The sequence below is a fragment of the Sphaeramia orbicularis genome, chromosome 9 (assembly GCF_902148855.1).
Source record: "Sphaeramia orbicularis chromosome 9, fSphaOr1.1, whole genome shotgun sequence".
Taxonomy (NCBI): Eukaryota; Metazoa; Chordata; class Actinopteri; order Kurtiformes; family Apogonidae; genus Sphaeramia; species Sphaeramia orbicularis.
The window spans coordinates 23,498,335-23,526,022 of record NC_043965.1 but is presented as its reverse complement, the minus strand read 5'-3'; the positions used below and the strand labels follow the sequence as shown (position 1 = coordinate 23,526,022).

The 27,688-nt window shown below is 35.0% G+C and overlaps 1 protein-coding gene across 1 annotated transcript in view; it reads left to right on the top strand.

Moving 5' to 3' along the window:
• Positions 1–15,048, top strand: part of LOC115425693 (solute carrier family 28 member 3-like) — a 26,541-nt gene extending 11,493 nt beyond the window's left edge. The window contains exons 6-18 of the mRNA XM_030143383.1: positions 1,618–1,762; positions 1,854–1,967; positions 4,808–4,885; positions 5,013–5,093; positions 5,215–5,295; positions 5,391–5,516; positions 6,482–6,612; positions 8,369–8,537; positions 8,642–8,839; positions 10,495–10,576; positions 12,627–12,725; positions 14,542–14,656; positions 14,883–15,048. Coding sequence (XP_029999243.1) covers positions 1,618–1,762; positions 1,854–1,967; positions 4,808–4,885; positions 5,013–5,093; positions 5,215–5,295; positions 5,391–5,516; positions 6,482–6,612; positions 8,369–8,537; positions 8,642–8,839; positions 10,495–10,576; positions 12,627–12,725; positions 14,542–14,656; positions 14,883–14,997 — 1,534 coding nt within the window. The 3' untranslated portion in view covers positions 14,998–15,048. The remainder of the gene's footprint in view (positions 1–1,617; positions 1,763–1,853; positions 1,968–4,807; positions 4,886–5,012; positions 5,094–5,214; positions 5,296–5,390; positions 5,517–6,481; positions 6,613–8,368; positions 8,538–8,641; positions 8,840–10,494; positions 10,577–12,626; positions 12,726–14,541; positions 14,657–14,882) is intronic.
• The last annotated feature ends 12,640 nt before the right edge of the window (positions 15,049–27,688 follow it).

Here is a 27,688-nt window from a genome sequence, read left to right as displayed (position 1 = left end):
ACACTTGATATATGAAATTGATATACTGTATAAGTGTTCATTACTTCTCAGTCACAATTAAATGTCTGAGAATCCCCTCAAATCTACTTTTTTGTGACATCAAGTATGAACTGAAATTGTTATTCAGATATATAGGAACAAAATATTAAATCCAATATGTATAATAATGATACAACAAAAATACAGATGAAGTTCTATAACCTCCTATAAATACAGTTTATGGATAAAACAACTTAATGAGAATAAATAAAATGAATTTATCATTGAAATGCTTACACTCTGAGCATGTGGACACTAGGATTGATACACAAGGCAAAACAATTCAACTTAAATACACTGGTCCACTAGTAAAATGCCTCCAGAATAAAAGTAGTGCAATTTTACCATGTTTGAGTTATTAATAAAGAAAATTTAAGTAAAAAATATTAGTTGGCTGTAATTTCTAAGATACAGTCTTTGGTCAATATGTGAAATTCTGAGAATTAATGAGAGAATGGGTTTTACTCAACAGCAATGATTGTCTCAGAGCTACTACATCTACTTCAAAACACTGTCCACACATTGCAATACATTTACTTTACAAGTTCTTTCCAGTGGAAGATCATATTATATAAATGTAAATAAACCAATATATATGAAATAACACTTTATCATATACATGAATACATCAGCTAAAGAGCACTTTTGTCATTTGTTTTTTAATTTATCTTATTAACCCATAATGACCAAAACATCCATCTATGACCAAATGGGTCTACTGATGTAAATGTTTAATACCTGTTGATCCACTAATCCTATCGATACATGTAAATAATTGGTGTAAAATGCAGTTTGTCATCTTTTCATGGTCATCAGATATGACCCATTTGGATGTTCAGAGGCTCCATAGTGAATGAGGAAACATTGTCATCTTCTTCAACATTGATTTACCAGTAAAACCCATGGAGTTGGATCAATGACAGTGGATGGAGACACTTAGTTTATGTTCAGTTAATGATAGATTTTGATGAAAAAGTCTGTTTTTCTTCAGTTTTCTCTGTTTTTGATATAATAACCCTCGAATTGAATTTAATTTTAAAAAACTTCTACATGATCAGTGAATTAAATATAGGAAAATACCTGATTTGAAACATGTAAAAAACATGGAAAACAGAAGATAATATTACAATAAATGCCTTAAGGAAAGTTATAGATATAATATAGAGAAAAATTCATTTGGGAACTGCCACAAAAGTAACACTGGGTCTTTATGGGTTAAAGTTTGTGAGATTTAGCATATTTAATCTCTGAGGCCAGTCATTTCTAAAACATTTGGACCAATGTTATCTTTGTAAAGGTATTTGTACATAACTGTTGAAGATGCAAAATCAACAGATGAACACATAATAGCGACTAACATAGCCTTCAGATGATTTTCTAAACATTGGAGTCCATGCCTCATAAAGGATCACAGCAGTCACTAAAAGACATATGTGTTGACATGTGTGGTTATCTACGCAGGTTAATCCTTTCCTAAACTGAACTGCAGGTGGGGATGCTCCTTTTTGTCAGTGTTATTGCACATGTTCAAAATGTTTGACCTCTCCTTCCTCCACCTCTCTTCCCTCCCCACTGCAGGATAATATATGTGTCACTGCTAATGACTGTGGTGTGTTGGCTCGTCCTGGACACAGCCAAGCGGGGAACCAGACAGCTTATGTCTTTTTGTGGTCTGCTGGTTTTGGTTTTCTTAATGTTGTTGTTCTCCAAGCACCCATTCAAGGTAAGGGACTCAAAACCAAACAAGTTAGCACTTAAGTACGTTGACTCCGACAGGCTATATTTGTACTTATATTGCTATTTATACATCGCAGTGGCCTGTGCAGACTTTGTTGTGTGGAGTTGGGCTGCAGTTTGTCTTCGGTCTGTTGGTTCTTAGGACCTCATTTGGCTTAGATGCGCTGAGGTGGCTTGGGAAAAAAGTGGAGGTATACACACAAACACACATATATGAAAAAAAAAAACAGAAAAAAAAACAGGATTTCCCATTCCCACTGATTCGATATATAGTCATAGTAAAAATGTTTATGTTCACTGTCACTGATAAAAAAATAAAAAAAGAATCAACTGTTAAGATTAAGGAAAAATTCCAAATATAGATGACAGTGAATTTATCCCTTAAGGTGAAATAGAAATGTTAATTGGACTAATATTTATCACAATATAAAATTCTATTTATTTGTATGGCTTTGGCCCTGCGATGAACTGGCGACTTGTTCAGGGTGTACCCCGCCTTCGCCCCTATGTAGCTGGGATAGGCCCCAAGCGACCCCCGTGACCCTAGTGAGGATAAAGCGGGTTCAGAAAATGAATGAATGTATGGCTTTGTAGCTGGTCCCCCTATTAGCAGTAAAACACCTGAATTCATTTTTTTGTTCTCCACGTTGTGTGTATATTTATACAAATACTTGTATATTTCCCAGAGTTTTATGGTTTTTCCAGAGGGCAAAAAGCCAAAAGTTTAATGGAAATTATATTAAGTTACTATAGCTTTAACTTTTCCATAACATGTTATATAAATTTATTTTATTCATTTATCTATCTATTTTGAACATGCAAAGAAACAATATAAAACAAAACAAAGCAAAATAAGACAAAAACAAAATAACATTTAAATGAACAGAATCTTTCTTCAAGTACGTGCAGGTCTGAATTTTGCTCGGTTGAAAAGAAGTAGGAAGAAGTATAAACCTTTTTAATCCTGCCTGTTAGAGCCATAATGCAAATAAGTAAAAAAAAAAAAAAATTAAATTGGTAAAGTATGTTTAATTTGAATGTTTGAAAGAAATAACCAATATGTAGTGTTAATGTTGTTTAATATTGCTTAATTATGAACATCTGTTTGCATTATTCTGTTAAATCACTAAGCTGCATCCTGTAGGGCACAGGTGTCAAACATGCGGCCGGGGGGCCAAAACCGGCCACCCAAAGGCTCCAATCCGGCCCACAGGATGAATTTGCGAAGTGCAAGTAAGGGCATCAAACTCAAAAATAATATCATAATAACCCATAAATAATGACAACACCAATTTTTTCTCTTTGATTTGGTGCATTTGGTGCAACATTAAATTATGAAAATGTTTACATTTACAAACTATCCTTTAACAATAAAATGTGAATAACCTGAACAAATATGAGCAACCTGAAATGTCTAAAGAAAATTTGGTGCAATTTTAACAATATCCTGCTTGTTACTAAATGTTTTGTGCCTTTGTGGATCTGATCTGTAATGCATATGTATAAATGATAAGTCGAGGCAGAATATTGACAAAATTGTAGTTATATTTCTTAACAAATTCCATTTTTTTCAGGTTATTCACATCCTTTTTGTTTGGATGGTTTGTAAATGTCAATACTGGCATAACTGAATGTTATTTTTTGCACTAAAACAATTTGGAGTTGTCATTATTTATTGGCTATATACTATTAACCAAGAAGAGAGAGCACATTACTCCAGTGTTGGTTTCCCTGCACTGGCTACCGGTAACCTACAGAATTGATTTTAAGATACTACTCCTCACGTATAAAGCTCTAAATGCAACCGGACCAAGTTACATTGCAAACTCACTGATCAATTATGTATAAACTAGAACACTGAGGTCATTAAACGCAGGGTTACTAGCGACTCCCAGAAATATTACAAAGAAAATGGGGGACACAGCCTTTACTAACTATGCACCAAAGTTATGGAATACAATTCCAAAAGACATTAGAGAAGCCAGTTCACTGAATATATTTAAAACCAAATTAAAAACATTTTTATTCTCATTAGCCTTTGAAAGGAGATAAAAATGGGGTCACAATTCAGGAACCAGGAATGTGCGCTGTTTTTATTTTTATTTTATTGTATTGTATTTCTGTTTTTATTTTTTATTTTATTGTATTTCAAATTTCATCTTATTTCTTGCACTTCAAAAATTCTATGCATAATCAAATATTTTAATGTGCGCTGTTTTTATTTTTATTTTATTGTATTTCTCTCAAATTTCATTTTATTTCTTGATGTATAATCAAATCTTAATGTATTTTAATATTGTATTTTTTCAATCAATGTGAAGCACTTTGGGCTACAATTTCTGTATGAAAGGTGCTATACAAATAAAGTTTATTATTATTATTATTATTATTATTATTATTATTATTATTATTATTATTATTATTATTTTACTGGTCCGGCCCGCTTCAGATTAAATTTGGCTGAATGTGGCCCCTGAAAGAAAATGAGTTTGACACCCCTGCAGCAGGGAGTCAGAGCGCAACAGTCTTTGACCTTGACAACATGGTCCTCATTGATCTCCTGTAATGGATGAAAGATTCTTTATTTTTTGTAATATCATCCTTGTAGTGTGAATCATTTTTCTTTAGTAAATGTTCAAAGTTTCAAAGAAGTCTCGCGTCAATTTCTTTAGCTCAAGAACTGGACACAAAGTGGAATTTTAAGAAACTGCATATACATTAGTCAAAGACTGTGCTCATGGATGTCTCATGGTGGAATACATCTCATCTCAAAATCTCATCAACCCCTCAAGTGGTTTTACACCTTTATCACTAACTTAATGCAAGAATCAAACAATACATTTTTCCTCATTTCAGCATTCAACCACAGCTAACACATAATGCAGTATTTGAATTGTACACAACAGTATGATCATGGCAGTACAGTCATACAAACAGACTCAACAATTCAATATTATAAATGGTATGTGAATTAACTGTTTCTATATTTTTATTATTCTGTTTCTAACATTTCTGAATCTCATCCATACAGATTTTCATGTCATATGCAGATGTCGGAGCTGAGTTTGTGTTTGGACCTAAATACGTAGATCACTTTTTTGTATTTAAGGTATGGCAGGGAAAGAAGAAAGTAAAAAAAAAAAAAAAAAAAAAAAAAAAAAAGAAAACGAGTAAGAATAATAAAGTCATAATGATGATGTTGATGATGGTGGTGGATGTGCGCTCTCTCTCTCCAGGTGATGCCTATACTAGTGTTTTTAAGCACAGTCATTTCCATCCTCTTCTACATCGGCTTAATGCCCTGGCTCATTCGTAAGGTAGGACAGAAGCTACACAGATGGATGAAAATAAAAATCCCATTAAGAAACATTCATATATTTTGTTTTTCTGGTTATTGATTCATCTTTTGATTTGTGCATTTTAATTGATTTTTCGCAGATCGGCTTCATTATGCAGGTTACAATGGGAACATCTCCAACAGAGTCAATGGCTGCAGCTGGAAATATATTCTTGGGGCAGGTGCAACAACAATTTAAGCAATAATCAGCAACATTATATCAATCATATTCAAGCCCCTAATCTCAGATTAACCCATGCTTTTATCTCTGCTTTAGACAGAATCCCTCCTCCTGATCCGTCCATTTATCAGCAGATTAACTTGCTCTGAGATTCATGCTGTGATAACAGGAGGTTTGGCCAGCATTTCTGGGTCCATTTTGGGAGCGTTTATCTCCTTTGGGGTGAGTAGGAGGGTGAGGAAGAGGGAGGTAAAAAGGAAACACACTTTAGTCTCTCAGAACTATATAATAATGATCACCGTAAATATATACTCAATCTGTAATTAGATTACAATTTAAAAAAACATCATGTGAGTGTTTTTTGTATAATGCAGTATATTTATTTAGATTGTCTGTAAAACAAATTGTACATGACCAAATTTTCCTGAGGCATGATCTAGATTTGTTGTCTAATTAACTCCATCAAACCTTGACCAATATACCAGTGATTTACATGTAGAGTGAGAATCTCTTAACACAGTTAGTTAACACACATTTTTTAAAATCCAAAAGTCATCTGATTAAATACCATCCAGTTTCAGAAACACCCTTTAACCTATAAAGACCCAAAGCAGCCAATGGTAACCAAAAGCATCTGCTGATATAAATGCAAATAATTGGTGTAAAATACAGTTTGTCATCTTTTCATGGTCATCAGATATGACCCATTTGGACGTTCAGAGGCTCTGTAGTTACCATGGAAACACTATCATCTTCTTCAACATTGATTGACTAGCAAAACCCATGGAGTTGGACAAATGACAGTAGATGGTTACACTTGTTTTATGTTCAGTTAATGATATATTTTACTAAAAAAGTCCATTTTTCTACTGTTTTCTCTGTTTTTATACAATAACCTTTGAATTTGCTCTGAACTTTTATGGACATTGACATGATCAATGAATTAAATGAAGGAAAATACATGATTTAAACTGAAAAACTCAAAATAAAGAGGATAATATTTCAATAAATGGTGATAAATAATTTGAGAAAAGTTAAATATAGAGAAAAATGTATTTGAGAATTGATACAAATGTAGCACTGGGTCTTTACGAGTTGAGATTTGAAAAAATTGTGAAAATGATTCAGTGAAGAAATGAATCATGGACCACTGAGCTTTTCTTTTTCCCATGTGCCTTTGTTTTGAGGTTGAGCCATCACATTTGTTGACAGCGACACTGATGTCAGCTCCAGCATCATTGGCTGTTGCCAAGATCTTCTGGCCTGAAACTGAGACCCCTAGTGTAACAACAGATGAAAACCTCGAAATGGACAAAGGGTAGGAGAGCAGAGCACAGACACATTAATCCAGGGGTGTCAAACTCATTTTAGTTCAGGGGCCACATTCAGCCTAATTCAATCTCAGGTGAGCCAAACAACTAAAATAATAGCATAATAACCTATAAATAATAGTAACTCCAAGTTTTTCCTCTTTGTTTTAGTGCAATAAAAAATGTAAAAATATGAAAATATTTACATTTTCAAAATATCCTTTCACAAAAAATATGTGAAAAAGTGCAGTTTGAACAATATTATGCCTCAGCTTATCATTGGTACATGTGCATTACATACAAACGTGCCCTCTTCCATTGTATTAAGTCATTGTTTTCTCAAATGAATATCTCAAGCCATAACATGAGTTTGTTTGATCCTCTCCTGTGTTTTAACACAATTACAGTATCTTTAAAAACACTAATGACTTTGCACAGATGTCAGTACGAGTCTGTCTCAAATGTCAGTGAAAATGAGTGTTGCAAGAAAATATATTACATTGCAGATATTGTCATGAATGACTTGACATACTGTGCAAGAGTCAGACCACCTTTTGCTTTGTTTTTTGGAGGGTTTTAGTGAATTTATATGTTAATTTACATATGTATTTATTCTTTCTTCTTTAAGATACAACAGAAAAATGTAAGAATTGTATGCACTAATAACAAAAAAGTCAGAGCTTAATGGCTTCTACAGGCAAAGGTCAGTATTGAGTGTGACCTCCATTTATTTATTACATCTTGAATTGTCTTGGATTGACTCTCTGGACATATATCATACTAAGCCTTCTTCAGAACATCCCAGTTTTTTATTTGGACTTGAACCTTTTTTATGCTCTACACATTTACCACAGTGCAGCTTCTATGATATTCATATTTTTAAATATTTTAATTTTAAATTTAATGGTGTTTATATATTTCATTTATATTCTGGTTGTATAGATATTTATACAGGGATTAAAAACAACTCATTCAAAGGTGGACTGAGACTTTTGTACTGTACTGTATCTTTTTTAGATTTTACATTTCCATTGTTCTGATTTGAAGTCTAAGGACAGGAGTGAGCATTTAAAACATTATTATGTTAAGTTATTTGATGATGGGGATGGGGGTGGGATTAAATAAGTTTTTCCTCTTCCCACTAATTTTCAAGTGTAAATGAATGATTTTGGAATTTTGAACTTGCATTTATTCTGTGAATGCTCAAAATAAACAAATAAATGAAATCAATGAAATGTAAAAGCATCTGAAAAGGATTCTAATTTAAGAAAAAAATGTAAGGCTGTATATCATTTGATTTGTATTTCTATTGTTTTTTCTTTAGATTATTATTTCAGTCAAATCGTATTTTTATTTATTTATTTATTTTTTTCCTGTGTATTGTTTCTTTCTGAGGAGGTATTTACATAAGCCTTTTTTGGCTTCTATCTTCTCTTGCACATTGGTGTTACTTGCTTGAATTTTTTTTCTCTTTCTGTTTATGATGTGCAAATAAATAAAATAAATTAATTAATTAAAATTAAAATACACACTGTTGTTGAAAAACCTAGAATATGTAAACATGGCTGGTGTGAAAATCAGTGCACTATATGTATAAATGGCTATATTTTTAATCTGGACTTATATTGACTATAGGGAATGCAACAAGATATGATTTTAGGGTAAAAAAAAAAAAAAAAAAAAGGGAGCTTCACCAGAAAAACAGCCACTGATCAATTTGACCCGTTGGCTGCTCTAGTGTTAAATCTACCTTTATCTTCTCAGAAAGAGTACCAGTGTACTGGAAGCTGCATCCAGAGGTGCATCCAATGCAGTGGATATAGTGGCCAACATTGTCGTCCACCTCATCTCCTTCTTGGCGCTGCTGGCCTTTGTAGATGCTCTCTTGTCCTGGCTCGGCGAGATGTTGGACTGTCCTGAGTTAAGCTTCTCGGTGATGTCTGGAGCCGACACTAAAACACCTACACTGACTCGATTCCAACATTAACCTTCATGTACGTGCACAAACTCATTTCACTTTCTGTGTCCCTCCTTTAGCTTATCTGCTCCTATGTCTTCATGCCTCTGTCCTTTGTAATGGGTGTTTCCTGGGAAGACAGCTTCATCGTTGGGGAACTGATTGGTATTAAGACGTTCGTCAATGAGTTTGTGGCCTATCAGAAAATGTCAGAGCTCATCAAGAGGCGAAAAGCAGGAGGACCTGAGTATGTGGGCAATGTAAAGCAGTATATCTCTGTAAGTTTCACTCATTATTACACTTTATAAACTCAGTCTTGGTTTTGTTTGGAGTTCCATCGTCTCTTCATTTCAGTCTTCTTTGAGTAATACAGCGATAAATGCGATGAAAATGATTTAACATACACAGGTCAGTCATTAGCAACACTTCCATAAAATGTCAAATATGAAGCAAACTTTCGGTCAAAAAAAAAGGACAATGCCAATGAGGTGTTTTCCCATCAACTCATTTTGAGCAAGTAAACTGCTCTGCATTGTGTTCTCTTATGGTGGCGATATCAGCAACTTAGATGTGGCTGGAATAAGCAAAGGAAAAGAAGTGGAGAGTATTGTTCATCAGTAGGGGACTGATGAGAGATAAAGTTACAATGCATTTTTAGCTCAGTCAAAACACAGGGCTAAAACACTTCAAGTGGACCTTTTTTTAAATAAGATGTTTTTATGGAAATGTGCCTGGAAGCTAAGAGTAAGGTTTTAGAAGAGCTGAAAATATCAAAACTGACCATTTCAACTGCAAAATAAAAAGCAATTTAGTTTATCTGCATACTGTAAAATAAAAACTGTTTTACGCTACTGTTTTAGGTCTCAGATGGAGGATGTTGTATCTTTGACTCCACAGAAAGGGCCTGGCTAAGCGAGTAATGGAGTGAGAAAGCACTGTGCAGAAATACTAATCATTCTATATCTGTTTTTAAAAATTAATTTAGCAGCAACCATAATAGCTCAAATTGTAGGTCTAAGCAAGGACTTTAACATGCCATTAAGGAAAAATAACCAAATATTTAATAAAAACCTTTTATCATCACTGACAAAGTAACAGAATGAGGAAATATATACAGCAGTTATTCAAGGTTTGGACAAAATACCAAAAAGTGCTGTTCCTCAAGAAAAGTGTAAATATTTAGCATACTGCACTTTTCTTAATATATGAGAGTACATGATATCCAAAAATGAAACAGATATTCTTTTTATTTTAGTTTTAAAAGACATTAATTCCTGGTAAAGGAGTGAGAATCCAAAAAAGTAACAGAGTGAGGTATTTGTTCAGTGTAATGCACCAGAATAATAACCAAAGATTTTATTAAAATACTGTTAAAAATTATCAGTCTTTGGTGACATATGTTTCATTACTATATTTATTACACATCTTTCTGCTGTTTTTTTTTTTTTTAATTTTTTTTTTATAATAAATAACATTCAAAATCATTATAATTATTATATATTCATGCTGAGTAATCACAAATATTCATTTAGAGAGAAAAGAAATTGACTCTGACATTCACTTCCGCTTGGCCAGGCCCAGCGACAAGTTGGTCATGATCAAGTGGCCAGGAGATGGGTCAAATTGTATCTGTATGATCAGTGTGGGTACTTTAGAATAGAATAGAATAGAATAGAATAGAATAGAATAGAATAGAATAGAATAGAATAGGCTTTATTGTCATTGTACTCCATAATAATCAAATAACATTGCATTGCTTACACATCAAGTTACATATTTTGTGAAGATATCCAGGTTGTGACAAAGATTAAGTGGATATTTTATTGATGTATTGTGCCTATATTTGATTTAAAGGGGAATCTTCAAAATGCCACCTGTTTGTGTTTTCACTTTCTGCAGTAAACCATTCTGATATCTGTGTTTCCTTGTGCAGGTTCACTCTGAAGCTATTGCAACCTATGCTCTCTGTGGATTTTCCAACATTGCTTCAGTGGGAATGGTGATTGGAGTAATGTGTGAGTGCCTCCTTGAACCAGGTTGAAAGACAAACAGGAGAATTGAAATCTCTTCTCCTAAAGTAAAGAGTGAAAAGTATTTTTCAAAGAGAAAATATGGTATAGTATAAATTCAGGCTTTACTTTACCAAGTGACTACAAAACAAAAGCACACTGACACAGGAATCTCTTGTCACAAACAGATATCTACAGGATAACATATTGGAAGCATCCTTGACACTTTGGTTAACACAAGTGGGAGTCAGTGCTGAGAAATCCATCTGTTATATTAAAGTGTGCTTCAGTGAAGGCTAAATGAGAATTCAAGTCTGTAACTCACACTTACCATCAATAAATTTCTTAAACTGCTACTTAAAAAAACGAATGAATAGACACTTAACAACTATCTGTGTCTTTGTTTTCATGTAATAGTCCAAACCTGGATGCTTCTGAAGCAGCCTGTGTGCAAAAGCTTTTCCTCTTACTGCAAAGATGAAACTAAAGGTCAGAGTTTATATAGTTCACACAGTCACTGGTCTAGAGCCAGCGACTGAAATGTGTAAATACAATCAGAAGTCTTTGTTAACAGTATTGTACAGGAAGTTTTATTTATTACAGCAAGTTCTTTAGCAAGTTTTTTAGAGTATATATACTAACTTTAATGTCAGCCTGGATACTAACCCAACTGTTTGGGTCTGTCTGTTTTTTGTGTTCTTGTGCTGTATGCAAAGCTGCTGAATACTGGAATTTCCCACGGGATTAATAAAGGATCTATCTATCTATCTATCTATCTATCTATCTATCTATCTATCTATCTATCTATCTATCTATCTATCTATCTATCTATCTATCTATCTATCTATCTATCTATCTATCTATCTATCTATCTATCTATCTATCTATCTATCTATCTATCTATCTATCTATCTATCTATCTATCTATCTATCTATCTATCTATCTATCTATCTATCTATCTATCTATCTATCTATCTATCTATCTGCATCTCACAGACACAGGTCAAAACTTTAGCCTTTGTCACTGTTCATCTCCAGACAGTTCAGATAATTCCCATGCATTTATTCACATGGCCTCTACAGAAATAGCAGCTGTTTTAACCCCCTTAACCCATAAAGACCCAGCGCTACTTTTGTGGTAGTTCCCAGTTCCAATTTTTCTCTCTATCCTAACCTTTCTTAAGTGATTTATCACCATTTATTATAATATTATCCTCTATATTTAGCTTTTTTTTTTTTTTTTTTTTTTTTTTTTTACAGTTAATCATGTATTATCCTATATGTAATTTTCTATATTAGATTTAGATATTCATGAAAAGTCAGACTTAATTCAAAAAAGTTATTATATCAAAACAGAAAAAAAAATGCATAAAAGTGACTTTTTCATCAAAATCTATCATTAACTGAACATTTACCAAGTGTCTCCATCTACTGTCACTGATCCAACTCCGTGGGTTTTACTGGTGAATCAATGTTGTAGAAGATGACGATGTTTCCATGGTAACTACAGAGCCTCTGAACGCCCAAATGGGTCATATGTGATGACCATGAAAAGACGACAAACTGTATTTTACACCAATTATTTACATGTATTGATAGGATTAATGGATCAACAGGTATTAAACAGTTTAGATTAGTCGATGGTTTTAGTCAGTGGTGGATGTTTGAGTGTTTATGGGTTAAGTCAACCAGTATTGTCATTTTTCTGCAGAGTTCAGGCTGTTATAGTGAAGGTTAGAGAGTTGTACACACATTAGCAGACGAATGTAAAAAATTTCAGGAGTAAAATTTCACTTCATGTGTTTCATGAAAAGAAAGTCCTTGAAATGAATAAATGAATACTGGCATTCTACACAGTGATACACTTAAAAACATAAAAATGTCAAACACAAGAGAGACTAAAGTAAAAAAAAGCAAAAAAAACCCAAAAAAACTGCAGAGGTAAACCATTATGATGATTCTGACTGTCATATGTTTGTATATGTTTCCATTTTTTACCATCATAGTTGTCAGTATGCTTGTTATTGTTATAATAAGTATAAGTTCCTTTTTCAGCCTCCATTGCTCCAGAAAGACGGGCTGACTTCTCCAGTTGTGGCTTCAGAGCTCTGATCGCAGGCAGCGTTTCCTGTTTCATGACAGCTTGTATTGCCGGTGACCGCTCATTCTTCTTTACCTTTATTTGTCATTTATTCACACTGGGTTTGTTCTATAAAAGGCTTCACACACATATTTTTTAGTGCTACGGCTTATTCCTTCTATTAAAGAAATGTCGTGAACACTGTTATATATTTAATGACAAACGGATATATATATAAAATGTAATATTCCCTCACTATGGATATTGAATGAGATTACCTGCTGGGTTTCCATGGAAACCCACTATTATTTTATGACAGAGGTGAGACTTAATTTGAAACCAGTACCTTAGAGTTATGAGCTATGTTCAAGAATTGATGCAATTTCCAATGTTAAAAATATTGACAGAGGAACTTCTTAACGAAATTGATCAAATATCTAAAAACAGGGTAGAAAACAGACATTTATTCAAACATCTTTAATCACAGCATGATCACACTGCTATGTACGCTGATCAACCATAACAGTCTGATCACTGACAGGAGAATTTGTATTAATTTAATTAATTTAAGTTCAATTAATTTAAGTTGTATTAATGTATATTACCTCATTTCAGTGACACATTTCACTTGATGGGATAGATTAGGCAACAAGTGCACTTTCTGGCCTTGAAGTTGATGTGTTAGAAACAACAAAATGGGCAAGAATAGGGATTTGAGCAACTTTGACAAAGAAGAAAATGCGATGGTCGTTTCAGTGGGTCAGAACATCTCTAGATGTTGTTGTTCATTCCCAGTGTAAAGTGGTTAGTACCTACCAAATGCACCCTAAAGAGCAACAGCCAGATCTGAGCATCTATGGAAGCAGAACATTATTACCACCTGTCTAATATTGACTAGGTCCCCCTTTTTCCCACAAAACCAGCTCTGACCCAGGACCTAGACTCCACCAGACCTCAGAAGGTGTGCTGTGGTATCTGGACCAATACAGTAACAGCAGATCCTCGAAGTCCTGGAAGTAGAGAGGTGGACCTACACGGATCACATTTATTTGCTGGATTTTATTTGTTTTGGCCTGAGATTATGATGTCCTTCCTTAGTCCGTTTTTGGTCGGTACAAACCACTGCAGACCAGGGACACCCAACAAGACCTGCAGTTGTGGAGATGTTCTGACCCAGTCATCACCGTTACAGTATGGACCTGATCCAAGTCACTTAGTTCCTTACGTTGCTCATTTTGCTGCTTCCAACACATCAGCTTCAAGGACTAAATATATCCATTTTTATAAAATCTGAATTATTAACACTTCTGTCAGTGGTCATAATGTTATGGCCGATCGACGCATGTTTCTAGTGCTTTTCTTATCATTATCATCACTTCATTGCTCTACTGCAAGGGTGTCAAACATACGGCCTGCAGGCCAAAAGCAGCCCGCTTAAGGTTCCAGTCCCCTGGGATGGATTTACAAAGTGCAAAAATTACACTTTAGTTCCAAACACCAAATTCTAAATTCCAAAATTTTACCAATATTCGGCCTGTTACTAAAATGTTTTGTGTATTTGTGGAGCCACTGTGATCTGAAGCAGAACATTGTTAAAATGGATTGGATGGATCTGTAGACTGGGTTTGTTCTTCAGACTGAAATAAAACGATAAAACAAAATTGCACTTACTTTCCTCAATTTTTGTAAATGGATAGTAAGTGCATGTAAACATTTTCAGAATTTAATTTTCCTTTTTTGCTCTAAAACATACAGAAAAGTTTGCAGTTGTCATTATTTATAGGTTATTATGCTATTATTTTACTGGTCCGACCCACCTGAGATCAAATTGGTCTGAATGCGGTCCCTGAAAGAAAATGAGTTTGACACCCCCGCTCTGCTGGTTCTCAGGTATGTTGTACATTCCTGATGTGCAATGCCCACATTTCCTGAGCTCAGCATTCAACAACACCAATGTGACCGTCAGTGCACAACTAGTCACCTGCTGCACACAACTATTTGACAGGTTTGTATAGACTTGTATGTTCATGTGTAACCTGTGTATCTGTCTTGTCTATATTCTGTTAGAGTCAAACTAACACTCTTTGTTAGATTGTGTTTTTATACCACCAGCTGCAGACATATTTTTGGATGCAGTTAAAAATATGTGACAAACTGTTTTCAGTCTAAATGGAGCTGATGGGAGGTTGGATGTTATGATTCAGTGTGTGGGTTTATCTGTTTATTTGCAGTGTGACAGTGTTTGAGCCATGGAACGTGACGATCGGTGAAGGATTCATTCAGAGTAGTCTTCAGGGCTGCTGCACACTCACAACCCCTACACACTTCAATTGTACCTTAGAGTAGTGAATTGATGAGGAAGGTCACTCAAGGAGTTTTAATTTACTGCACTAGGCCACATTTGTCATTACAATACACGTGCACCGCTGACAACCTTTGAACTGGACATTCAAGGGTTTTCACAAAGGTTCAGAAAGGATAATATAAATGTATATACCATGCAATAATGATGTGATTTATATACCACATTATTCATCTTTGTAGTGAAGAATAACAGCCAATGAAAATGTTTCTATATAACAAAAAAATAATAAACATGTTTTCTATTAAGAGAGATCCAGCATCTTTGGGACCCTCTAGAGGATCATTCATTCATTCATTCATTCATTGTTCATCAATAAAGGAAGAGACAATTTTAGTTTATTAATGCAGTTGCAATTACAAATATCAAGTGTTAAAGAACATACTAGAGGAGAATAACTGAAAATGAAATACTTGAAACGAATAAACTAAATAAATCAGGTTATTGCTCTTGTAAGTTTATAGAGTTCTAAACATATAAATAGGTTGTAAAATGAAACATAATGACCCATATTTTTGCCCAGTAACCTGTACTACAGTATATCTGCAGCTGATGATACAAACGTGACTAGATATGTCGCTATCTATTAAAGTGTAAGAGAACTTCCATCTGCAACATAAAAATACATACAAAGAAAGAATTCATTTCCCTGATTATAATTTACCATAAAGAACATTTTTATTTTCTCATGAAGATTAAATTTGTGAAATGCTTTTGTATCAACTTCATGTATAAAGCATTAGGTAAAAGTGAAATAAATTGTATATTTATATGCAGTCTTTCTGTGCAAATAATGGATTACAGGAGGCCAAGAGGACAGAGTTTCTAAACATTTGTTTATTGCATGTTATACAGAACAATATTAAATGTATTTCACACAACTCATTTTTTTAATCTTTTAATCAAACACTGACATGAATATTTCTTTGGATATTGAATAGTATTGTAGACACAATTCAGGGAGATTTTATAGTAAGTTTCCCAAACGTCCTCAGTCCTCAGGGTGACACTTTTGCATCATATCAAAAATTTTGTCTTAAGATAGAAATATGAAAAAAATGCATAAATATTTACTATCTCTACATATTTTAACACAGGCGATAATTCAGTGTTTTTCAACCTTGGGGTCGGGACCCCACGTGGGGTCACCTGGAATTCAAATGGGGTCACCTGACATTTCTAGTAATTGATTAAAAAAATAATAAATTACTAATAAAAAATATATGTTGAGTTGATAGAGACAATCCCAATACATAAAAGATATGACAAACTCTGAAGCTGAAACTGAAGCACTGTGGTACTGTTTATCTGTCAAATGTTCATTGTGCTCGGTTTCAGATGCTGCAGCTCTTTCATTATTCATAGTTTGAGTTCTTGTTTGTTCAGTATTAATTGTCAGCCTTGTAAATCCACGCTGGACTGACTGTACATATCCTGACTAAGGAAAATAAAATTCTCTCTTTGTGCAGTAATCTACACCTGGCTTTTCTGCCTCCGTCCATAATAATATACATTATATAGACTAAATGTCATCTAAAATTAATGTTTATTTGCAACATAATATCGCAAACTATTACATGAAAAAAAAAAGTCTCCATTTTGAATGTCTGGGGTCACCAGAAATTTGTGACGTTAAAATGGGGTCACGAGCCAAAAAAGGTTGGGAACCACTGTGATAATTGCACCTCTCTCTTCCTTTCATGAAGTGTATTGACAAGTGACAGCAGTGCATTACATGACCACTAGATGTCACTGTTGTCCTCTGGTTGTGTCTGAAACACATTTAGGTGCATGCCACCTTAAACTGGGCTCCACGGACCAGTCGGACAAACTGTCTTTAAAAGCCCCAACTGTTAAATTATCAATTACTAATGTTGTTTTCATTGACATCATCTCAGACTGTCCATTCATTACAGAGCAGGGTATCAAGGCGAGCACCCTTAGCATGTGTGAGACATGAATGCAGACGCAGTGATGACCGTCTCTTCATTAATTCTACAAGCAAAAGGTCAGATGGCTCTCTACTCGGTGGGCAGGAGGTGTGTTGACATGTGTGATTTTCACACCCCCACAGAGAAGAACATTGGACTGAGCCATCACACAGTGACACATTGGACAATTTTATACCATGTTACCATGTGTCCACTAGAGAAGAGGCAGTGAGCTCTATTTCATTTTCATGTTTATTGACACAGTTGCAGAAAACAGTGTCTTTAATACATGGAGCTGTGGGAGGAAGCACACATGATGACCCGGGACTATTTATTTATTTGTTTATTTGTTTGTCTTTATTTCAATCTGCAGGGACCAATTTTTTTTTTTTTTTTTTGGAAGGCTGAAACACACCAAAGTGAGATGTTAGTTCAGATTATGTTCATTTGTTTTCATTTGTTCTGTTTTTTGTACCCATTCTTCTATTTATTTTTGTCATCAGAACTCCATTTATCAAGAGCAATATTACTAGTATCTTTTCTCATCATCTAATGCTTGTTATCAAAATTAAAATTAAAAGAAAAGTACTGATTAAAATCTATGGTACAAATGAAAAACATAAAATCTAATATGAATAATGGAATTTATTTATATAATGGAAGGAAATACTGGAGTGATAATTCAGCTGAATTAAACTAAACCTACTAAACTAACCTTATTGTCCATAAAAGACCATATAGCAACACATAAAAATGCAAAAAAAAAATTTAAATAAATAGATGAGATTCACACTACACTAGTATTTCCAGTTTTTCCATAGTCATGTGTGTTAACAGTTTAAATAAAAAGCAGAAAATTCATATTTACCCTTATCCGAAGCATTAACATTTAACATTTGCAAAACAGCAAAAATACCAGCAAAAAACATTCAGACTAGAAAAATAAGAAGAGATAAGTAAACACACAGCAAATATAAATATAAAGTACATTACTGGAGTTGATTTTTGTTCATTTTTGCTAATTATTTTTCCTCCTTATTTTTCTGAAATAATTGTGTTACTTTTCAATAAATAAATTAAATAGCACTATACATTTTGCTGGAGTGGAAGATAAGAATGAGAGGCGTGGAGTTAAAATGAAAAGTGGCGGAAGGAAAACATAAGAAACAGATGCAAGACGGAAAAAAAAACAAAACAAAGAAGGTGAGTATTGGGAGGTTGAGGCTGGTGGATATTGGATTGTCATGTAGCACCACTTCAGCAGAAGAAAAGAGAAACTGAAGGATGGAGATGGAGATGTCATTCACTAACACTCAAAGAGCACATAAAGGAAGAACGTAGGAAGGGAGGCTGCAACGAGGAAAGCATATGGAGGTGGAGAGTGGAAAAACAGATTGATTGGAGTTTAGAAGGATTCACAGAAGCACTTCATCGAGGGACGTGATTAGAGAAGACAGAGATGGTAAGAGCACGAAAAAGGGATCAGAAAAGAGGAAAAGAAAGAAGGCCGGACGGCAGCAGCAGCTTATTATTTATAGACAATTAACACGGTTATTGACAATCTTACAAAGCTGCACAAACATTTATGTGGCGATAGCAGCTAATCACTGTTCTCCATGATATGCTCTCTGCTTAACAAACCTAAATTGGTGCTTTAATTACTCGTTGACACATAATTACACGGACGTGTCACGGTGCAGAGTGAGAAATTAAACCGGAGAATCCCTGACAAATGTGTGCAGACAAATACACACTCTGGAACATCAATTAATGTCAATAGAGAAGAGGCATGTGTCTTATCAGATAATTATCTTAATCACTTTAATAAAAATATATATGTATTTTACAGTAAAAATATAAACAGCAGTAATAATATATGGAAAGGATGTTTTAATTCTGACGAAAACATGGATATTTAGCCATAGGTGGTGAAATTCTGTGCAGTTTTGTTTGAATTATCTGTATCCTTCATCAGGTTCTCAGTCTTTTGCTTCTTGGAAAAAGGCCAAGGCCAGTCCATTTTTATTCCTCATATGGACACAAACAGATTCATTCATTCATTTTCATGCACATATTCACATGTTTACAAGATGCAGAGTTTCACATTCAACCAACTTGTATTATTTCAGGCTGAAAAAGCTGCAACACATGAAGAAAATCCGATGAAAGTAATGAGAAAATATACATAAAGCTAAAATGTTGTGTTGAGTTATTTTTCTATAGGCCTAATTAGTTTCATCATCATGATTAACTGGTCGGCAGGGAACATCAGATACTGTAGATGGCATCCAAACATGTGGACAGATTAAGTTATTAATGATCCACTTTGTTCTCTGTGGACAGCTGCTCTTTGGTTTCATTCGGCATTAACTCTTTGCATCTGCTCGGACTCATGGTGCCTGCAGGCTCCATTCAGGAGCACCGACGGTTCAAGAGTGGCTGTTGGTTTCTGAGAAATAATGTACCCTCTCTGCCTTTTACAACACAGGTTTGTAACAGGTTCTGAGAAAAATCTCTTCCATGTAAGTGTTTTACAACTAAATGTGTGTTTAGCTGCATGTGCCCTCCGTCCAATGTGCCTGCTCTCCTGCTGGGAAAGCTCACACAGAAATACAAGTATATACAAGTGTCCACTGAAACACATCAGTGAGCACACACTTGCTGACCAATGCGTGGCTTCTGTCCGTTAGTTAAACGCACATACACATGCACGCACAGAATCCCTGGAGGCCAGGCAGGGTGTCTGACTGAGACAGAGATGGACGCATGCTGAGATCAGAGCAGCAGAGTGTGATTCACATTTCTCTTTCTCTCTCTCTTTCAATCTTATGCTTCTTTTCGTTCTCTTATCAGACACCCCACTCCCACTTTTCCCTGCTCTGTTTACGCTCCTGTGCCTTTTAAAACCTGAGTGTTTCAAATGTATTCTACACACAAACTCATCAGAGAACTGTTCCTCAACACATAGAGACTATTTTATATGTGACAGAAATCTGATTTTTCTTGCTCCCTCTCGCTAAAGATTTGTGTGTTTCTTTGCTTACAGTTTTTTTTCTTATGTGCTAACCTCCAATGTCTTGTTGCAATCTCTAATCACAATTAGCACAACATCTGTTTGTTATGCGCCATACGTTAACACAATTCATGCTGTCTTCTCAGAATATGCCTTCAATTAACACATTTCTCAAATGCTTACATTTTCCCCATAGAAGCCCCCGCGTCGGTCTCATTCACTGCTCCATGTTTTTCCCCCCATTACACAGGTGGCAGGAGCTGTGCATGTTGAGACGTCTGTGGAAAGCGCAAGGACTATTCTCTCGCATTTTGAAATTTTTCCCATTGAGCAAACAGTTGTATTTTTATGAATATTTAGAATACACTATAATTCAAACGTGTCAGCACTGACACATCAGAGTTTCAGAATAATACTCAAAACATAAAATATAGTTTAAAGTCTCTATTTCTGCATGTCTCTTATTCTAGAGCTACAATGAATCTGCTAATAAGCACTTCTGATTGAAAACATCACTGAAAAATTGAGAAATATCTGAATTACTGTAAATTGTGTAAACTACAGCACAATAATGACAGCTGATTCCAGTCTCAATCTGAGACATCACCAAATGTTGAAGTTCTTTCAGCTGCATTGACTTTTTGAATAATATAGGTATAGATGAACACAGAGGACCAGAGACATATGGGTGCTTCTATGAAACTGGGTTCATTTTGGTATCTGGCACTTTTCCAGCTTTTTAGACCAAATAATAAAAGAGAAATTTTGACATATTTCCCCCCAGGATGTACCTAATGATGACCTCAGATAAATGCAAAAAAATTATACTCTTGCTCTGAGCCATCCTAAAATTAAAGAATTTTTAATCAAATACTGGGGCCAAAAACAGGACCAAAACTGGGACAGGAAAACTACCTAGGTGTCAGCACATTTGATCTAGAAAACATGGCTTGAAATGGTTGTATATACCACTATAAATAAAGACACTGTTAAATTTGACGATCCTAGTGGTTTTTCTAATCCAGACATGAAGATTTTTCATTCCAGGTTTCAAGTGTAACCCATTGTGTCTATTTATGTTATTGCAAGTGATTTTGCAACAGCAGTCTTTTTTGTGAAACACTCTGCCTTGCATAATTAGTTCGATTGCCAAAATTTACCTGTGACAGAACAAAAAGATATTCAACAAAACAATAGCGCATAATTTTCATGTCCTGGTTTTTTTTTTTAACAATGTTACATGCGGATTCTTGTATAAAAATAGCATAAAAATAATATAAAAATGTGTTTTTCTGAAAAAAAGTTTCTCTTTTATCTCAGTAAATGTTTATATTTAAAATAAACCCAAAGTGCTTCCAACATTAGTCTACATCTGGTCTGAATTTTTAGCCCCTCTGTCCTGTTTTTAGGGACCAGTTTCATAGAAGCACCCAAATAACATCATGTCTAAACAAGGGAGAGAAATAAGAGCTGCTGATTAAACAAAGAGTCGTCATTTTAAACCATGTCTTACTGAAAGACTGAAAGGTGAAGGAGTCAAGAATAATCTGAAACCTCCTAGTTGGGCTTTCATCATCTAATATTTAACAAATCAGTACAATTTTTATCAACAGTCAGTGAACCATACAGGAGGTTCTACTATTTTTATCCCAAAGCAACTGCATTTAACCAGTCTCAGTGCATCTTCTGCGTGGAATTTTTATTTTAAAAAATTAATTGTTTTGCATTGCCAGTAATAACCAGTGCACAATTGCATGGTCTCGCTCTTCTTCTCCCACAGGGGAAGGACAAGGTTGAGACCTTCAACCCATAAAACCCTGTGCTCCTTTAGTGGCAGTTCCCAAATGAATTTTTTCTCTTTTTCTACCTTTCTAAAATGATTTATCATCAATCATTTTTAATAATCTTATCCTCTGTATTTTGCCTTTTTTTTTTGGTGAAATCATGTATTTTCCTATAATTTGAAGATCATGTAGATGTTCATGAAAACTCAGAGTAAATTCATAGTTAATTATGTCAAAACAAAGAAAAATCAAGAAAAAGTGACTTCTTCAGCAAAGATATTGCTAACTGAATGTTAAAACAAGTGTCTCCAGCCACTGTCATTGATCCAACTCCATGGGTTTTACTGGTGAATCAATGTTGTAGAAGATGGTGGTGTTTCCACGTTCACTACGGAGCCTCTGAACGTCCAAATGGGTCATATCTGATGACCATGAAAATATGGCAGACTGCATTTTACACCAATTATTTACCTGTACTGATAGGATTAAGGGATCAACAGGTATTAAACAGTTTTTATCTGTTGATTGTTTGTGTCACCTGTGGCTATTTGGGTCTCTATGGGTTAAAGGAGCATAAAAATTCAGAGAAATACTGTACATTCAGTTATGGTTATGAAGATGCTGTAAAACACGTCTGCAATGTCAATCCCAACATGAAATCACTTATGTAGGTGAGGTTAAATGTGTTAGTACAACACAGGGAAATAGTGCTTTGTTTTTTTTTTTTTTTTTTTTTGTTATACAGAATACAATGGAAACAAAAAGAATACAGTACAATATTGATAAAAAAAAAAAAAAAACATGAACAGAACATAGCCAGGAGACAAAATATACAGGCAGAAATAATACAATCAATTTACGTAAAGATTATAAGTGTTACATAGATCAGTGGTTCTGATAGCTTTTTTATGGGAAATAGTGTTGAGTCTGTAAAAAAAAAAAAAATCACATGTGCTCAAATGCTGGTTTGATCCTGCAGAAATGCCGGTTGCCGCAACACTGAGCAGTCTCTTTTGGTTTGAATGACCTTCACCATCAAGTGATGCCCAAAGAAGAAATGGAATGGGTCAGAGAGGACACGAGACAATACGTGTGATTCACAATGAAGCGCTCCACCATTTGCATGCAATCATAACACGGGTTTTCAGCTCATCCAAGAATAGTTTCCTTTATCCAACGCAAAAACTAAACCTCCCCACGCTGAATTTATTATTTTTTTTTTACTACATGACATGTGGCTAGAATGTGATCATCGGCCACGTGACCAAACACGCCTGTTGGAGCCGGTGGAGGTTGAGTGCAGACACATCTCACCTGAAGACTCATTGCCAGGACTGGATATGTCATGACAAGCATTTCCATCCAAGGCACATTGTGAGAGATCACATAAGACATGATGTGGAAGAACGTGTGACCTAATGCTGTGAATTACATGTATAAATCACAACACGGCTGTGAATTTTTGTGTTGTTTCTCTTCTGTACTTTTTTTTTTTTCCTACACTGTATTTGTCTTTTTCATTTTTACACATTAGGAACTAAGAGAATCATATATGTTGGATACTTTTGAAGATCACTGATAACATTTTCATAATAATCTTCAGCCGGTAAAGCTTTTTCTGTGGAAACTCCATTAGTATTTTTACACCACATTTTACATTAAGACAGTTCATAACTTTTTATATAGTGCATATTATGAATGAGTGCACACATTCAGCACTTACCCCTGGAAGATCTGGAACTATTTTGTGGTGGCTTCCAAAGGATTTTTTCTCTACATTTAACCATACCCAAGTAATTTATCACTACTTATTGTCATATTATCCTCTGCATTTAGCATTTTTCAGTGAAATTTCCGACAATTAGTTTACTGATCATGTTGATGTTCATAAAAGCGTAGAGTGAATTTGAAGGTTATTATATCAAAACAGAGAAAAGTAGAAAGAAAGTGGCTTTTTCAGCGAAATATGTCGTTATCTGAACATAAAAACAAACATCTACAACTACTGACATTTGTGAAATGATATGGATTTTACTAGTGAATTGATATTGCAGAAGATGATGGTGTTTTCACATAGAGCCTATATCCAAATAGGAAATGTCTGATGCTGCTAAGAAGCTGAGAAACTTTCAACTGAGTTATTTAGGTTTCGTGCTTTGTTATTACCCCGCCTCCAAAAGGGGAGGCAAGGGGTATTGTTTTGGTTTGGTCTGTTTTTTTGTTTGTTTCTTTGTTTGTTAACAGTCTAGCAGCAAAACTATTGATTGGATTCATACCAAATTTTGTTTATAGATTGCCAGTGACCCAGAATAGATGTCATTGCATTTTGGGAAAAGCAGGTCAAAGTTAAATTTTTTAATGAATTTTTCAAATCTTTTTTTTTTCCCCCATTTACTTATAATTTCACATGTCTGTAGCAGCAAAACTATTGGTTGAATTCATACTAAATTTGGCTTATGGATTGCCGGAATGGATGTTATTACATTTTGGGAACAGTGGGTCAAAGTTCAAATTTTTTGTAAAGAATTTTTAAAATTTTTCCCATTTACTTATAATGGGTGAAATATATTCGAGGGGTGGGGTTTGTTTTTGCCTGGAACCACTTGTTAGACATTTGAGATTAGTAGATGCCTTGAGTCAACAGTTAACCAAAAAATATAGATTGGTTCACAAAGCTAAATGAATTGGAAATGCAATGTACAAGTGAGGTTTAGAAGAAGCTTTACTGTAGCACTGGGGAGAGAAACGTGAACTGGAGGAACCCCTGGTGGCACAGAAGTGGCCACTCAGATGAACCAGTGAGGAGCAGCCTGATGGAAGGGTAGAGGTAGCTGTTTGGAGACGTGAAGAATCCGAGCAGACGAACCAGATGGAGCAGCCTGGAAACAGGTTAAGCAGGTAGTGGGGTTGAATGCCAAGAGTACTCAGGAAAACAGGCGGACTAACCAGAACAGCAAGCAGAAGACAGGTAACAACAAGAGCAGACACAAACTACACCAGCTGATCAGTCTGACTACAATGTTTGACACGTAAGAAAAAAAAAATTGCACTGGAATGAAGCAAAGTGGTATAGATTCTGAAGAACCCCAACAGAGCTCATATGATCTGTTGTAATATATGTTCCTCATGTCCATCTATAATTTAATTTAGATATTTAGACACTTTTGTGGTGTTTTGACAGAGTACACTAGAGCTGTGTAGCACAACAAATAAACTCAATACTCTCAAAAAAGCCAGGACCTCGTTGTCTGTCCACTTGTAGCTTCTCTTTCGGTCCATTTTCCAAATTATCAAACATTGAAGCTTATGGAAATGAAATAAACAAAAGCTGGCCATCGCACAGTGGCTTTATGGTGGGTGAAGGGAATGTGGAACGCCACAAATTTAGTCCACCAATCAGCGTTCTCCAAAACACAGTCCTCTCAAGAATTCTGAAAAGTGCTACCTCCCTAACAGGAACTTCTTCAGGGAAAGTTTGATGACGAGGGAAAAATTTTTACCTGGGTAATTTAGATGGAAACACACAAGGGTTTTTTAAAGTTCTGGATAAGGCTCAAAGTTCCTGCGGCGGAAAAGGGTCAGTTGTTCATCTTTGTAGGATGTACTACTTCTAGTGTTTATCTACGTACTGTTTATTGGAAATATCAAGTCCTACGTTGGCGCATCAGTTGTTTCACTGTCTCATGGCTCTATTCTTCTCACAAACTTTCATTTTAAACGGGCCAAATACCAGGGTGAATATAATATTTTACAGACAGTCATTGCTTTGAGTTTGTTTAGCATTAAAAGTGTTTCATTTGCCCAGTTTAAAGGGATTTTAATATATATAGCATATAAAACTCTACACATAAGAGAAGCAGAAGTCTTGTAACAGAACACACTTACAACTACCAAACCACCAATAAATCAACACTATGTATCTACAAACTGTATCACTCACTAAAAAAAGTATAAAACTCATATATCTGTATTATGGTGTCAAGTTTTCTCTCCTAGCTGGTTATTTTAACAGCTGGTCAAAATAATTATAATTTTCACATGCTGCATCAGTCAATAGTTTACATTATAGCCCTGTTAGCTTAGCTCTGGTTTTAGACTGAAAATAGCCACAGTCAATCCATAAATCACCTTCAATTGTTGTCAGTGGCTGCACTAAAGATATGTTTGGCCATTCTTTACACCTTCAGAAGCCTCATAATCACACTAACCCGTGTAGAAGAAACACTGTGATTTCATCATCCAACTCCATTCTTTTCATTTCGAGCTGTGTCCAGTGGTGAACACAACAGTGCTTCTAGCTTTTGTCACTTCTTTGATTCTCAAAGTTGTTTCTTAGTGGTTTTCATCTCATCTTGTCACTTGCTGACACTTTGGTCAAAGGCCCTGTGGTGTTAGTTTTCCTCCCAATACAGGAGAAGGACAGAGTGACTCACTACTCCCTCTAGTGGTTACATAATTCAACAGGATCGTCTTTATGAATATGTTCAGTTCACACCCCTAAAATCCAGTACAGCTGTATTTTTTGGCATAACTTCAGAGCTCTTTATTCTAAATACACTGGTGATAATTTTAGGTAATTTGTTGGATATCATGTATAGATGTATTTACTTTAATAGTAGTATTTAGTAAAGAAATGAAAGAATGTGTAGTGTGTTTTTCTATGTTAAAAAAAAACAGACGCCCCTCCTGCTTTCTCTAGCTAGCTGTATACCAAACTCGTCAGTACTCTAATTTAGAGAGCATGCTGCTTCTCTAATGGCCTCAGTGGCCCACAGAATATCAAGTGCTGTTTAATTCTTTAATTCTATTCAGGCTCTACATTTGTGCCATCCCTCCACCAGCTCTTCTGTCCATCTTTCCATCAATTTGGATCCCATTTAGTATCCCTCCACAAACAGCTACTAAAAGATTGTTCCAACCTTTTGCTTGAGTGGAGGAGGGGAAAGATGGAAGTTTTAAAAGCATATCAAAGCATCACATATAGTCCTTTTCATGCCACCCGTTGTTCCAGGTATCCAACAAGTGTTTACATGTTTTGCTGCTGTTCATGCTTGACTGAATGTGTACTTATTTAACCCTATCGTTTGCAGAATTAGTCAAAATCTCCATGGTAACCGGGGTAGCAGAGAGCGGATGGAGGGCCCTTGAGGATGCATTAGGACCTTCTTGCAACGAGGGGATGCATCTTAGCTGTAAGCTAAACTGTGCATCAGGCCTGTTTCAAGAGTTCATTGGCTCAGCCTGGAATCATCCCCACACCAGAATGCATCTAAACAAGAGTATTCAGAGCCACGTCAGGGACCAGTGAATGATTCTACAGGCTGTGGAAAACCCTGAATGTTCAAATATGGCTCTGTAAAAGGCAGTGCCACGGAAAATTTAGGTTGATTTGTCTTTGTTTAAACAGACCTCGCCTTTTTTAGGGCTACATGTGAGCTACAGGTAAAATTAAAAACTACTGGTTTATTGTCGATAAATAATAAAGTATTTGAGAACTACAATATGAGAACAAGAATATGCACCCAAAAAAGAGAAAAATAATAAGTATAAATAATAAGTATTCACATTTGCTGTTATAGCTGTTGCTGCAGAAGTCATGGAATTGTTACCATGAATGAATGCATGAAATTTTTGTATTATTTCAAAGTTTGTGATGCCCTGATAATCTGCTTCAGTTGCCTGGTCTGAAAATGATAACACATCAGAACTGAGGCAGAACAATTTTAGGGTTAATGTGCAGTTTATTTGTAGTTTATTTGTGTTGTTTTATTTATCAGGAGACAAGGGAGTCACGGAACAGACTAGACTCAGTTCAATTGTAAAGTTAACATTTTTTAAGTACATTATACAGGGTGTCCCACAAAAAATTGACATCAGAGTGACTACATGGTCAGGAGAAATGATGTCAAATATTTTGGGACACCTTGTGTTTTAATCACCCTCATCA